This window comes from Dermacentor variabilis, chromosome 3 (genome assembly GCF_050947875.1).
Source record: "Dermacentor variabilis isolate Ectoservices chromosome 3, ASM5094787v1, whole genome shotgun sequence".
Lineage (NCBI taxonomy): Eukaryota > Metazoa > Arthropoda > Arachnida > Ixodida > Ixodidae > Dermacentor > Dermacentor variabilis.
In genome coordinates, this window is record NC_134570.1 from 220,348,587 (window position 1) to 220,364,738 (window position 16,152).

General features: G+C 46.1%; 1 protein-coding gene across 1 annotated transcript in view; it reads right to left on the reverse strand.

The window, feature by feature from the left end:
• Positions 1-2,969: 2,969 nt before the first annotated feature.
• The window catches only part of LOC142574426 (uncharacterized), a 311,223-nt gene continuing 298,040 nt past the window's right edge, over positions 2,970-16,152 (reverse strand). The window contains exon 7 of the mRNA XM_075683509.1: positions 2,970-4,670. Within this exon, the coding sequence (XP_075539624.1) occupies positions 4,536-4,670 (135 nt within the window). The 3' untranslated portion in view covers positions 2,970-4,535. The remainder of the gene's footprint in view (positions 4,671-16,152) is intronic.

Consider the following 16,152-nt stretch of genomic DNA (forward strand, 5'->3'; position numbering starts at 1 on the left):
TCTCAAAATTTGGTTATGGAAATTCATTGTGCGTTTTTTTTTCTATCTTTCACCTAAGTAGGACACCAAGGTAGGACAACGAAGTGGTGCAATTCACCACTGCGTTCCAAAGAGGGCGCTCATAACATCGATTCATCCTATCTCTCTTAGACGTCTGCTATTACGTTATGTTGATGGCGGTGTGTTTTCTGTTAGATTGTGATGTGATGGCTTGTAATGATGGCGACCATGCGCAAGAATATTCGCGTCATTGAAACGCTCTGTTTCTAATAAAATGTGTAATTTTGTCAGCTACGTGTGACCAATCCATCGTGTACGTCTTGAGGTTGGTGCGAGACAGTTCAGTACCTCATACTAGAGTGTCCCACTTTCAATACGCAGCGCATGTCTCTAGTGGAGGGCTGTGGTATCTTTGGCTTGCAGTGTACAACACCCGAAGGACATTTGACGTATTAGGTCTGCGGAAACCCGCAAGGTGGATGGAAGAAATTAAGGGAAAATGAGACATCCACCCAAACTTAGCAAATGCTGCAAAGGAAACCCACACGGGTTCCTCGAAAGAAAAGCCTCGCAGTTGAGGAAAAATTCACCTTGGCCTGGGACTCGAACCCGCACCGCCGCCTTTTCAGGGCAGCCGCGCTACCAGCTGAGCTAGCCAGGCGGCTATCGGATGACAGCGCGAAGTCGAATTTGTCAACAACTCGAAGAAAAGGCAAGAGTTTGACGGAATAGTTTTGCGGATGCTCGAAAGGTGGAGGGAGTCTGATTTTCTCTTTGTTACTTCCGTCCACGTTGCGGGTTCCCGCAGAGCTATTACGTCAAACCTTTCCTTTGAATTGTTAACAAATTCGACTTCGCCGTGCCATCTCCTAGCCGCCTGGTGAGCTCAGAGGGTAGAGCGGCTGCCGCGGAAAGGCGCTACTACCGTGTTCGAGTCCCGGACAAGGAATAATTTTTCTTCAACTGTGAGGCTTTTCTTTTGAGGAACCCTTATGGGTTTCCTTTGTAGCATTTGCTACGAACGGTTGAATGTCTCATCTTCCCTATATTAATCGGCGAACGTTATAACCCCAATGGTTGCGCGTCTCGACACGATAAGGCTCATTGCGCCCTACTTTTTAGAATTAACTTTGGTTCACATTTGCTGCTCAGACACTATTTCTCCTATTCAACATTCTGTTGTAGCGGCATCTGCAGTGCCGGCACTACTGCGTGTCCCCTGCAATGTGCGTTCTGCTTCATTCTTTTAGATTGACGATGTTGCTGTTTTTACCTCCCCTGCTTCTAATTTTCAATTTCTGTATTTCTGTCACTTCCTTCCTGAAGAGTAGGCAGGCGCTGTGCCTCTTCCTTTGGCAGTTGCCAGCCTGCTCCTTGCTTTCCCTTGCCGGTCTGATCATATATATATATATATATATATATATATATATATATATATATATATATATATATATATATATATATGTATATATATATATATATATATATATATATATATATGGCGGGAAACAGCAAGCCGGAGGCGAGCGAACACGCGTTCACACCCTTTCCGTCCTCCTAAGGGAAAGGCGCGCACCTTGCGCTGCGTTTACTTCTTCATGCATGTGAAACCCCGCTTTATAGGGCGTGTATGATGAACCGACAGTGGCTGCATCGGTTAGCTTGGCAGACTCGCAGCCCGACAAGCAGTTTCTATTTACGCGTGGCTCTCGTATTTCTTTTTTTTTTTTGTGGCAATACGAACACCGACGCCCACATGAGTGGGGCAATACATGCTTCTCTTGAATAAACATCAGTTTTATTTTACCCATAGCTGCGCATTTTTTAGAGCGCAGCTCTTTGGCGTCCGTTCCTGGGTTTCGCGTCGTCGTCGGCGTTGTCGTCGGCCTCGTAACCAGCCCCGCCCCCCTTTCATCCCCCCAGCGCTAGCAGCGACCGACTGATACCGCTGGATGCCGCTGACGCCGCTAGAGAGTCAAGATAACGTGACTGCATAGAACACCGTCGCCGCCATGCAGAAAGAGGAGGAAAGGGTCCCCCCCCCCTGTTCTTGTGTGGCGGATAGGGTGCTCTTCAGTTGCCGACGCGCCGGTTATTTCACGTAGGCCCCGGCACGTCGACGAATACGTGACCACCTTCCCACGGCTAGACCTGGTTCTTAGCGCTGCGGAAGCGAGGGTATCATATTGTTTGTGTCGGCATCGGCGGCGTTGTCCCTGAAACCAACTCCGCAGCTGGGGTTGACTCACTATCGGCGTCAGCGGCATCAGTCAGTCGCTGCTATCTCTTCCCTCCTCCCTTTATCGTGTTGTCCGCTTGCTGCGCGCGCTTCTGCCCCCATCGTTTGCCGCTGGGTGTACACGCCGCCCCCCTCCCCCCTCTTCCTGCGAGTCTCCGGTTGTCAAAGCGCCGGCTCGAACTTAATTCCTTTCTTCGCTCCTCCTCCAATGCAACCCCTGTGCGGTGGCAATCAGAGAGCCAGATCGGTGGCGGCGGATCTGTATATGTGCACCGCCCGAGCCGAAATTGCCGCTGCCGTTCGCCCTGTGCGGTGGCAATCAGAGAGCCAGATCGGTGGCGGCGGATCTGTATATGTGCACCGCCCGAGCCGAAATTGCCGCTGCCGTTTGCCACTGCGAAATTATCTGCCAGTTCTTTCTGAGCCATGAGCGAGACGACCGATGGAAGTCCTCCGTCTGCTGCTGCTGCTGCTGCTGCTAAACGAGCTGCCAGAGCAGAGACCCAGCGCCGTCGCCGTCAGAATCCAGAGGTGCGTGCCGCCGAAGCAGAAGCTTACCTAGTGGAGTCTTTGTTAAAGGAATACGTGTGAAAAATAAAAAAAAAATTCTGTGATAGCGCATACATGTGTTGCTCGATTTCTTTGCCTCAATCTATCGAAAAGGTGAAACAGCTTATTTGCTGCGCTCAAATTTCGCATTAGGAAGTAACGTAATCGTCGGTCATTTTTTATTCAATTCATTGCATACACACAATACACAGTGCTGTTTGGACCCATAGCCTTGGCGGGTAGTTTGGGGCCCAATAACAAAATATACATAAGAAGAACAGCGTACTTATTGCACGAGACAACTTAAACACATGTTATTAAAGCATTTTTACATGAAAAATATAGAATAAACAAAACACTATGTCATCACATCAGGGGATACCAATAGAACGATCCCGTAAGCATTCATGAAAGAAGTTTTTAAGCATTGCACAAAGTTTTGGCTGGTCTTCACGCTGAGTGGGAGTGTGTTCCATATTAGAGCACCGTTGAAATCCTCGAGTCTCTGTGTATATAAATTGTGACATGGTGGTAAGTTACTACAGGTATTACTAGCTGCCCTCGTATTTCGTGTCGGAAAATTATATGTTGTGATAGGTAGCGGATTATTACAACATATTATTGCATTACCTACCTCAGCAACATTTACTTTATACGTCTTACCAAAGTGCCTGCCGCTTTTGTTTCTGGTCTCCCCTATGTGTTTGCTGTAGTAATTATGAACCGTCTATACTATTTTCTATCTATGGAAAATTAGGCCTGCTCAGTTAACATTTCCTGGTATTTGACCCATTCGTATATGTTAGGTATCAGGAAAAGTGTTTGTCTGGTAGCTTCGTCAGTTGTCTCTAAAGGCGTATTGCCAACTTGTTCTGTGTGCTCGTTAATCTTGAAAACATTTTTAAATTATTTCGCTGCCTATGCACTTTGACTGCGAAGAAAGGCTGAAAACCCAGCTCCTTTCTTCCCCTGATATTCTTGCTCCTGCGCTGCTTCTTTACGACTGCAGTTACTGTCGTGTCACCTTTCTTTCTTCCAGGCGTTTTCGGCAAAAATAAACGCCAGTTGTTAGTATGCTCTTTCGCCTTCTGTCTTGTTTTTTTGTGTCCCTGACCTGACGACGTTACATTGTAGCAGGAGTCCCAAACTTGTCCATGTTGAAGCATTGCAGGCTTCGGAGAGTTCACAAACGAGCAGTGAAAGCAGGAGAGAGGGAAAGACTACTTAAGCAAGCTCAACTGCATCGAGAGGAGTCCTGTTCAGTACACGCTCGGATGTTAATTAAAGGTATTGCGCACGAATGTTACATGCCTTCTCAAACGCTGGGGAAGCGAGAAATGAGATTGATCAAATCAAGAGCTACTAAATACAGACCAAAGATTAAACTCACCTAGGTACGCAGAAACGTAAAATGCGTATAAGACCGGCTGTTGAGCGAAAAAAATGGTATAAAAAATATAATATCTGAGCCGGGAGTTGTGACGTTTCTGTTCAAACCATCGTGCGTTGCGCTGGAGGAGACCTTTGTCGTAACGTAGGCTCCTGAGACATCCGCTTCAGTTTAACGAGTTCAGGAAGTGTAAGAGGTCATTACAGGGGCACAGTTGGGCATGGTGCGACAGACCCAGGCTGGGACCAAACTAGAGTAAAACATGGTCAAAAGTGCGGCCTCCATGACATTTGTGACGCTCCGTGACCGTTTTTCGTGTGATGTGATGAGCTCCAAGAAATCTGTAGTACGATCTTGCTAGGCGATATTCTTGCTGCAGTGTGGCTGCTCTTGTGCCAGAGGTTCTGTCGCCTCAAGCTCCTGTTGCTGTTTCAGCCCTTCCCCGCTCTGCAGGGTGTGGTAGTAGGCCAGCACGCACTTGAGGAAATACACCTGTTAGGTGGGAAGAGGCAGCTGTTCTCACGGACTGTTTCAGAGGAACAGCACCAGAAAAACAATGTCACACTTCTACAGCAAATTACAAATCTCAGGGGAGCCACCTTCACGACACAGACTGATGCTCAGCTGAGGCCTCGCACGATGGCTGTGTCTCGCGTTCAGCCGAGTGCCAAAATCTTAATATAATACATAAATAACGCAGTACAGGTATTACAAGTACAAGTACAGGTATTACTTGAAGCTCAGAAGTACTGAAGCGTGGGCGAATTACTATACATTGGTACTTAGGTATGTTGGAACCAGGGCAAAATGCGCATGCACAGGGGATGCAAAGACACAGGGTGTGCTCTACACTACCGAGTGACGTTCAAAATAGCAATGCGTAATAAATATACAACAATTTGAAGGGGGTGCATTGCATGAACGCCGTGGAAACAGACAGAACTAAAAATATTTTTTGATATCTCATGCCATATATGCCATTATAAAAATTGTATAACATTTATTTATATCTCATTGGTGGAATGACATTGAAAGTAGTTAGAACCATAAGTCAAACATTGCGGAAGTTGTGGAAAAGTGTTAATATTTGGGCCGCGATATTTTGTCGAAACGTAATTGAGGAACTACAATTTGAGAAGTCATTGGTGTATTGTTCAAACCATGTTTGATGCCAATGTTGAAAGCCAATTTAGGAATTGCTGAAGACGTGTTCAGTATCACAATTGCAAGCCAATATAAATATTGTTGAATTGCGTTACATAACAACATTGCATGTTCATTAAAATATTGTTACAGCTGTGTTGAACATCAATAATTAAAGCCCATTGAAATACTGTTGAAGGAGTGTTAAACGTCAATATAAAAGGAAGTTGAAGTCCGGATGAATTATGCCCGCAATATATATTGAGCAGAGTTGAAAATTGAACTTTTCTTGTGTCACATAGTATTGTGTCACATCACATGGGCTCTCAAGCATGCTCTTCAATACCCTGTATTAAATCCTATTATGAAGTTTTTTTAAAGCTTTCAGTTGTTTCAATTAGCTCAACTTTATTGGTGGCTTAACTTAAAATTAATGCAGACAAAACAATTTTTCTACGTCAAGTACTTATGTTTTTTAAATGTGTAAATGTACAAGTATTTGCGGATGAGAACATTCGAAATTTCTGAAAAAGTATTGCAAAATAAAAACTGCCTGCAGCTTGACAACGAAATAACGCTGAATATTGAGAGATGTAAAGCTTGTGTGACATGTAGTTAATCGCGAAAAAAGAACAGATAAATAAATAGATCCATAAGATGTACAAGCAGACTGGCACTACAGTAAAGCAGAACAGTCAATAAAGACACTTGCTTTCTTTATTAGGCAGTGAGTAACGGTAACGATGAGACGAATTGCTTTTAGCCAATGCAGAAAATGATATATAGGTATATATACTAATTTCTTAGTTTCACGGTATTTTTTTAAAAACCGCCTGTGACAGACAGCATAACTCTTGTTTTTCAGCCGAATTCTTCACAAAGGCAGACAATAAATGCACCAGAAATCAAACAACGTATTCATCTTATTACAAAAATTTGCTAATTCACCTAATTAGTTAATTTAATGAACCCTATCACAATTTATTAATTGTAGCCGGTGAATTTACAAGGCGTACGCACTTGGTCTGGATTCCAACAATGCTACCAGTTTCGACTTATGCGACATCAAGGTGCGCGCAAAAATTTACTGTTCTTCCACTTGCTTTCTTATCAAAACGCTCCTTTATGGATTCAAGCACAAAAGTACTTGAAACTCCCATGTACTTTGCCCCATAATTTTGGAAATACTATCTCAAAACTGGCGTCATCCATGAAAATTATTTCAAGTGGATACGTCTGGCAACATCAATAGCTAGAATTTGTCAATTTGAATGTGAGCTGTAAAGTGGATAATTAAGTCATGATAAATTCCAAATGAAGCGCAAAAAATACACATACACATAATACCCATAAAGGAGACACGACAGACGCGGACGAGCGCTACGACCAGCTGTTTATTCCAATCTACACACCCTGCGATTTCATATAGTGAACCTCGCACAAATGCCACACCCTCTTTTTCCATGCGAAGCTGTTAAAAAGAACATATCTCAAAAGGTGAACAATGCTGCTGCCTGCTTTACATAGCAGAATTGAAGAAGTGCAGTTTAGCACTGTGCAAAAGAATAGACGGTTCGCTTACACAGATGGGTGAATTTTTGTGGATGTGGAATGCTTCTACAGCCACTGGAACCGCGCGAATTGCAGACTTGCGTAGGATAGTAGTCTCAGAAAAAAGTGCTTTGCAACCACACGCGATAATATGGGCAAATAAATGTTCATATTTCGCCTCTTCTTTCTCAACTTTTAGCGCGTGCTCCCTGAGCCGGTCGATGATGCACCGTTCGGTTTCACCGATGTACACCAGTTTATTGTGCTGCATTGCTTGTTCCATGATCCAGTAGTGTTTTAAACTATGATTACTAGGTTGATAAGCAGGTCAGTTCATTCTAAGCAATTTTTCCCTTTGTGACTGCTTCGGGCTTTTAAATGAAAAACTTTGGCTATCAGATACCTGCTAGACAACTTCGAATAATATTCCTCAGGTGAGTGCTATTTTCATTTTGTTCAGTGGCGCAAGAAAGCTAAAATGCAATACTAGAAGAACTTGTTGCTGCGCGATTTTCTGCATATTGGCGAACAGTTTTCTAACTGCGCGAACAAACGACCACAGTGAGAGCGAGCACACATGGACAGGCGCAGGCTTGCAACTTGTCTTCATTCCACAAAGACCACATATGTGTACATCCCGGAAATACACCACAGCGCGTGAGCGGAAAAAGCATAATCACCAAAAAAAGTTTTCTGTTCAAGAAAGACGCAACCTAACTACATTCATCAATAAACCTCATGTTGTACAGATAAACTGAGGTGTCGCTTCCACAATCATCTTTCTTTCTTGTATGATACGCCTCGCGTAACTCTCTCGTTCGGCTATGTCGGAACCGGCACAATACCTTAACTTCTTTCAGGATCGGCATGCACGGGTACGCCAAGCAAGTGCCCGCTCGGTTTGCTCATAATTGAGAATTCACGCTCACGCAAGCGTACATTCACACACCTGCAGGTTTGCCTTACGTAGGCTTTCCCACATGATGGAGGAATCTGATGGGCTACCCCAACGCTGTAGTCTACGTAGGAGCTGGTGTGTTTTATTCTGCACCTTTCGGACCATTTCGTGCTCCTTCCTATGCGCGAGCATAATACAGCAAGCTTGCGAAGAGCCGAAAATTCCGCCTAAACTTCATATTGTTCCACAAATTTTTTTTTAAATTGTGGGAAGTCTTGCAAACTTAAGGCGCAACTTTATGTTCTTTTGTCTTTGGATTCCCTTGCAGCTTCACTAATATTGTTTTCCGTTTTAATCTTGTTAGGCACAGACCCTTCTCTGCTATGACTTGATGATGATGATGATGATGATGATGATGTCCTTGATGAGTTTGGCGCTTACCCACTCGCGGGGATTGGCCAAGAGTCGGGCAGACTTTGCTTAAGTGTGCAGAAAATGGAGGTAACAACCTAAAATTTTGTTACATGAATTTAGCCGAGAGAAAATCGAAACGGTTCAGTAGACTGTCATGCTACGTAGAGGAAAAAAATTATCTATAATATATCAATGCGGCAATAGAGGAGGAATAAATAGAATAATATGGTCATCAATGAAATCGGTTTGATTCAATAATAAATTTTTCTAAGGCGAAGCACACATTATTGCGGGAAACCAGCTTCTTCCAATCTTACATTCTGTTTGTCAAGGCTTTCCTGTATTTTATGTGTGCATGACTTTTTTAAGGCTGACTTGATACACTGGGTGGCTATAGCCTGCTTTACCGTTTTTCAATGAGCTGAATCGTAGAGCAACAATTGTCTTCCAGGACCTTGGGTTATATTCCAAGCACACATGGCTGTCACAGAAGGTTATAGCACTGTCTAAAAACTAGATAATATTATCATTTGTTAGTTCAGGAGTAAAAGTCAACCCTTTGGCACGGCGCTGAAAGATGTGTAGTACACCTGCGATGGCGTCATCATATGTGGAACTGGCCGGCTTTTTTAAAGGTACATGAAAATCATCAACATAACGAAACACAGTAACAACCTCGTTACGGTAGATCCCTTCGTACACCGCTTTGTCAAATTCCGGTAAGAAAATATTGCGCAAGATAGGAGCAATTCAGGAACCTATACATATGCCCTGTATTTGCATGTCAATTTCTTCTTGAATCTGGACGAAGGTAGAGCTGAGGTAAAACTCAAGCAACGCTATAAAACCTATCAACACTCAACCACACAGAACTCTGAAAAGACACTTCGCCATTACCTTCAATACATTTTCGAACAGCCTGAAGCAATGAAACGTGAGGGATAGAATAAAACAAATAATCTATGACAATGGAAGATGTTGAACAGAATGCTTTTTTCTTGTGATCATGCTTTTTCCACGCACACGCAGTGGTGTATGTCTGGAATCTACTTCTGTTTGGCCTTCGCGGAATAAAGATTAGTTGCAAGTCTGCCCCTGTGATTGTGTGCTCTATCTCTGTGGTTGTTTGTTCGCGCAGCTATAAAACTGTTTCCTAAAATGCAAGAATTGGCAAAAAAATTCTGGTGGAATGCATATTGACACCTGTGTTTGTTTATCTTTTTCGGATGATGATCCAACAAATGTTATCGCTCATCGCGGGACGCGCCCGTATGTATCAGAAGTTTCTCGAATGTTATGGATGGCTGTATGTGCTGTCTCTTGTTACCGGAGCTTGTGTGAACCGATTGCATGTGCGACGCGAATTGTGTAGAACTTTCGGGGAGACACGCGGGCACCAGCGATTACTCTGGAACCTTCGATAACTCATGTACAAAAGCTGACGCCCTTGACTGGAACATTAGATTTCCGGTGATGGCCGACTGTGTTCGGCGCTATCGTTGTTTTTTGAGTAGAGCCTGTTTTTAGGGCGCAGGTTCGCCCAATAAAACGCAAATTTTGTCAGTCACCGTTTTAATGCTTTCTTCACTGTCAGTACTACGTAACAATACATAAAAGAAGGCGCATGATCGTTACCACAGGAGCGCTTTTGTTAGGTTTTAAATTCAGGCCGAATTACACCTCTTAGTACTTAAGAATTGGGGTAGCAAAACGAAACATTTTTTGGGAACTTATGCTGAAGCAGTATTTATTGAGCAGAACCAAGCTGACAATGGCACAGATGCACTTGCAGGTACATGCAGAAACCAAATTTTCGATAAAATTTGTAATTGTGCCTACTTTTGCTGCAGCAAAAACACTTCAAATTTGATATATGCTTGTTATGTTAGTCGCCTGAAGAGCCCAATTCAGATTTCTTAAACGAGCCATCATGGATAAATTTTCAATAAAGCTGGGTTGTTCGGCCTGAAATGATCCATCACTACGTCTTTCTCGGACGCCAAGGCCATGCAGGCCTGCTCGACAACCAGTCTAAGGAACGAGGCGAAGTGCAGAACTTGTATCGAGGGCCTGTGTTTCTGCTGGACATCTAGTCCAGTCCATAAAAATATCAAGGAATTGATTCTTTACGAAGTGCACCCTCAACTCAAATACCAGCTGGATGTAGAACTTTCAAACAGTACCGAGACGCTAATTCATCGACTGCACTTTCGGACAGAATATACCAAACATTTGCTATATCGAATAAGACGGGCTTCTTTCCCGGTTTGCTCCTGCGACAACGACGATGAGGATTTTGGCCGTCTCCTCCTCGAATGCCCCAGACACGCGACGCGTGTACGACAGCTCGAAGAAGCGCTACGTACCACTGGTCCTCGCCGATATTTATCTCTCGCAAAATTGCTGGGGCCCATCGCAATTGAAAGTAAGAAAGCGAAAAGCATTGAATGCTCTGGAACAGTTTTACAAAGATACAGGCATCCTTAAGAAGTACTAGATATTGCAGTTAATGGACGCACAATTAACTACAGAATGTTTTTATAATTTGTAATTATAAACGTTGCATATTACGTGTTATACTATTTTGTATTCTGTCTTGAAACTCACTCTTTACTGCCATAATTTGTGCGTGTAGTATTTTACCTCTGCAATTCCTCACCTGTTCAGGTACTCAGTGCAGTCTACATTGCGGCCACTTGCGTGACTTTGTTGACAAACTCACTGATGTGCGACTTGCCCTTGCCTTTTATATTTATATATTCGTGGATGTATAGGACAGTATGCTGTGGATTTGTGAGCCTGTGGCGTACTTTCTTTTCATTTTCCTACTGTACACTATTTTATATTCTTGCAAGCATGGCGGAAAGGGGTATATTTAGGCGTGCGAGAGCAGGAACGGCAGGCTACGAACAACAGGAATTGCCGCTGCACAGTCTTCGTTCTCTTCTTCCCTTCTCTTTTTTGATCCCCGCGTCCCTTTTACTCGCTTGGACGTACCATATACCTCTCCTCGCAGACAAAGCCCACTGGGCGAGTCAACTAGCTTGTCGTCGCGTGCATGATTTCAACCGTGCCACATGCGCGACTTGTGTCCTAGCACAGCGTCTACCAGTGTTCGTGAGGCGCGAAAATATAGTTCACTTCAGTGATTTTGTCGATGACAATATACGGTCCATCGTAGTTTCCCAGCAGCTTCTGGCACAAACCGCGCTTCCTTGTGGGAGTCCAAAGCCAAACGAGATCACCAGGTTGATATGTAAGAGGCCGATGTCGTGTGTCGTAGCGGACTTTGGAGTTTTCTTGTCATACCAAAGTCCGCAGACGCGCAAGTCTCCGAGCCTCTTCAGCGAGGCATAGCGTATCGGCGACCGTAGGATTGTCGTGGTGGTAAAAAGGGAGGACAGCGTCGAGCGTATACTGGGGCGGCCGAGCATATAGAAGGAAGAAGGGGCTGTATCTGGTTGTCTCGTGCTTGGTGGTGTTGTAGGTGTAAGTAATAAACGGTAGAACTTCATCCCAGTTCTTGTGATCGGACGCAACGTACATGGAAAGCATATTGGTTATAGTTCGATTAGTGCGCTCAGTGAGGCCGTTCGTTTGCGCATAATACGGCGTCGTGTGCCTGAGGTGCGAGTTACATAAACGCACAAGCTCTTCCACGATATCCGCCGTGAATTGACGTCCCCGGTCGCTTATGATAACACCAGGCGGTCCATGTCGCAGAACAATAGCGTGAAGTAAGAAGAGCGACACTTCGGTGGCAGTGGCTGATGGTATAGCCGCCGTCTCGCAATAGCGCGTGAAATAGTCGGCGCAGACAGTTATCCATTGCTTCCCCTTAGATGACTTTGGAAAAGGGCCTAACAGATCAATTCCAACTTTCCGAAAGGGTGAGCCGGGAGGCGCCACAGGTTGAAGGAGACCAGACGGGGCAGTGGTTGGGCGTTTCCGACGTTGGCACTGTATGCAGCTGGCGACATGCAACTCAACCGAATGTCGCATCCGGGGCCAGTAAAAGCGCTCTTGAATGGAATAAAGGGTGCGCACAGTGCCTAGGTGACCGGAGGTAGGGTCATCATGCATAGCCTGAAGGATTGCTGGCCGGAGACGCTCCGGCGCCACTGGAAGGAAGCGTGCACCCGTGCTTGAGTAGTTCCTTTTGTACAGGAGCCCGTCACGTACACAGTAGCTGCTCGTTGCACTTGAATGGGCAGAAGTGAAGAGTGGCTCCAATTTCGTGTCTGTCCGTTGTTCTGCTTTGAACGCATCGATATCTGCAAAAGCGGATGTCACAGAAGCGACGAGGTTATCAAAATCGTCTGCGTCGCAGTCCGTCGTGGTAAGCGGCATACGGGAAAGCCAGTCTGCGTCAGCATGTTTTCGGCCACTCTTGTAGGAAACAGTGAATTTATATTCCCGCAACCTCAAAGCCCAGCGTGCAAGGCGACCAGGAAGGTCGCGAAGGTTCACGAGTCAGCACAGGGAATGGTCGTCGGTACAAGTAGGAATCGACTAGGAATGGGCGTCCGTACAAGTACGAGCGAAATCGCTGAACCACAAAGATTACAGTGAGGCATTCTTGCTCTGTCACCGTGTAATTGCGTTCAGGTTTGCTTAATGAGCGGCTTCCATAAGCAATCACGTACTGACGGTCGTAATAGCGTTGGACCAAGACGGCACCCAGAGCAACGCCACTAGAATCTGTGTGGATTTCTGTCGGCGCAGTAGGACTGAAGTGGCGAAGGATAGGTCGGGAGGTCAGCAGGAACTTCAACTGACGAAATGCAGACTCGCACTCGGGTGTCCACTCAAATCGGGCGTCTTTATGTAGCAGATTTGTCAGAGGATAAGCGACGTCAGCAAAACCAGGAATAAATCGGCGAAAGAGCAAAGAACCAAAAAACTACCAAGTCGCTTCACTGACTGCCGTGCACTGAACGCCTCAACAGCTGCCGTCTTGAGGGGATCAGGCCGGATCCGTCTTTGTCAACAAAATGACTCAGCACAAGGGTTTGACAGTCACAAAAGTTACATTTCTTGGAGTTCAGAACCAGGCCAGCGTTTTTGATGCAGTTGAGGACAATATCCAGGTGCGTATTGCGCTAATTGAACGTGCGCCCGAATATAAAAACGTCGTCAAGATAGCACATACAGATGTTAAACTTTAACCCACGCAGAATGGTGTCCATGAACCTTTCAAAGGTTGCTGGAGCGTTGCACAACCCAAATGGCATCAAATTGAATTCGAATAATCCATCCGGGGTTATGAAGGCTGTGTTCTCCTTATCTGCCGGGTGTATCGGGATTTGCCAATATCTTCAACACCGGTCCACTCAAGAAAATAAGAGGCCGTATGAAGACAATCAATTGCATCATCAATCCTGGGCAGCGGGTAGACATCCTTCTTAGCCACGGCGTTTAATCTTCGATAATCCACGCAAAATCTCCAGTTACCGTCTTTCTTTCTGACGAGTATGACCGGAGCTGCGCAAGGACTGGAGGACTCTTGTATTATGCGATTTTTCATCATGTCACTCACTTGTTCCCCGATTATCTTGTGCTCGTTAGGCGACGCGCGATAAGGCTTTTGCCTGATCGGGCGCGCAGATCTCTTATCGATAGTATGGCGTGTTCGTGACTCGGGAATAGAGAACGCTTTGTCAGGCTGCGCAAAGTCAAATCCTGGCAGATGCTTAGAAACCGTATACACCAATGTATGGCGCTCCCTTGTGCTGAGCGACTTATCATAGACAGAAGCTTTCTGTCTGAGACGTGGCGAAGGTAAGCAGGTTCACACGGCGAGTCTGTTAGTACGGCTAAGGACGAAAACGTGTATTCTGTAAAGTAGACTAGATTCAAGCCGTCTGGAAGCAGGACGGGTTCTGCCGAGCAGTTGGCCGTCCATAAGCCAGCACGCCCGTTGCCGATGGATACCATATAGTGAGGGACAAAAACGTTCTTCGTTACACAATTTAGATGCATTGGCTCTACGGAGGCATGGAAACTGTCTGGAACTTCACCGCGACATACAACCGGCACGCACACAAAGGTGGACGCAGGCGCAACAGTATCTGCAGATACACAAAGTTCACTTTGACTGCAAGTGTCCTCTAAGAGCCCGGACGAAACATGGCCATCGACGCAAGCTTCCCCCGTGCGACAATCGATGGTCGCACCACACTGTCGCAAAAATTCGATGCCCAAAATCACTCTGTGCGTCGATCGGGGAATAACTACAAACTCCGTCGCGAAAACTCCGCCAGCCAAGGATACTTCAGCACTGTACACACAAACAGGGCGAAACGACTCGCCGCTCACTCCACAAAACGTTGCAGCCTGGTCCCACCGAAATACAACTTTGCGCCCCAACTGACCTTTAAAACCGAGACTCATTACGGATACAGTTGCTCCGGTATCCACTATAGCCTTTGTAAAAACACCATCAGCAAGTGCATGCACTTTGTTCTTAATCATAGCAACTGCAGGGGGCATTTCCGACGATAGCATGTGTCGAGCGACCTCACCCCGATTGGCCGCGCTTGCGAGTTTTCCGGTTGTGAAGCAGAGGCGGAGCGGCGCACTGGCGATGGCGATTGACGTAAACGCGGTGCGCGAGAAGATGGCGGTGGCGTCAAATTCCTGTCAGATGCCGGCGAGCGGCTCCGAAAGCTTCTCTGCCAGTAATCGTTGCCGGGAGGAACGCCAGCTGACCAAGAGGTGGTGTACGGCTGTTGAGTCGTCCTCATAGGAGGTGTGGTCCTTGTTGAAGACCCGGATCGACCATTCCACGTTGTTGGGCGACGATTGCAAAACCTCGCTATGTGGCCCGCGAACCGCATTGGAAACACACCGGCAGATGCCGCAAATTTTGATGTTCGTCCATGTAGTCACGCATGTTGTCGACTGCATAGCCAGCAGGTGGGTCACATTCATCATGACTAGGCATCGGCCGCCGGGAGGCATGCGTGCGGCGCGGGCATTGGTCGTAGTCATGATCTTGATAGCTCATGCTCCCTCTCGTTTGTGGAGTAGACCTATACTCGATGGTCGCTGAGTGAACCGTGGGTTGCCATGCGGTCGACACGGCCATGTTCTCATCTCGTGTGGTAAGTACGCACCTGTGATGCCGGGTGTGCACCGGTACACCTCTTCCCGATGGAGCAACTCTTCGCGAACAATCTGCTGTATTGTTGATGGAAGGTCAACACACGAGCTCTGGTCTACACTTGCCACTGTTGTGACATTAGCCAGACGACCAAACTTCGGTATTATCCGTCGCATGTTCAGTGTCTCAAAGGTCCAGCAGTGGTGAGTGACGTCAGACACGGAATCTAAGCTTTCCTTGGCGATCAAGAAATTGTAGACGTCTTCGGCTATTCCTTTCAACAAATTTCCAACTTTGTCATCTTCAGGCATTTGACAGTTGACTATTTTACACAGTTTCAGCACTTCTTCGATATAAGTTGTACAGGTCTCGCCGGGAATCTGAGCTCTTTGCGAAAGCGTCTGTTCAGCGCATTTCTTTTTTGCGCTAGAGTCTCCAAAACACGGTCTGAGCTCCTGGACGAAAAGCTCCCCTGAAGTGAGCGTGTCTTCGTGATTCTCATACCAGACGACCGCTGTGTCGGTAAGGGAAAACACAACATTGGATAACTGCGCGGTCGAGTTCCAATCATTAGACCAGCTCACCCTTCGGTAGTTCGTGAGCCATTCGTCGACATCTTCTCCGGCTTTTCCACCATAAGTGAGTGGCACCCGGTAATATTGCCAAGAAACACCAGGTGCTGGCCTTGAAGCCGCGTCAGATCCTTCGGGAATCTGGCAGGCGTATTCAGGCATGACAGGTGAGGGTTGCGGAAGTCCGGCAAGTCGACGGCTTCGGCGAAGTTGTAGCAGCGTAGGCTCCGTGGTTACGAGGTGTACCCGCCACCGTCCACCAAATTTTTACAAGCACGGGGGAAAGGGGTT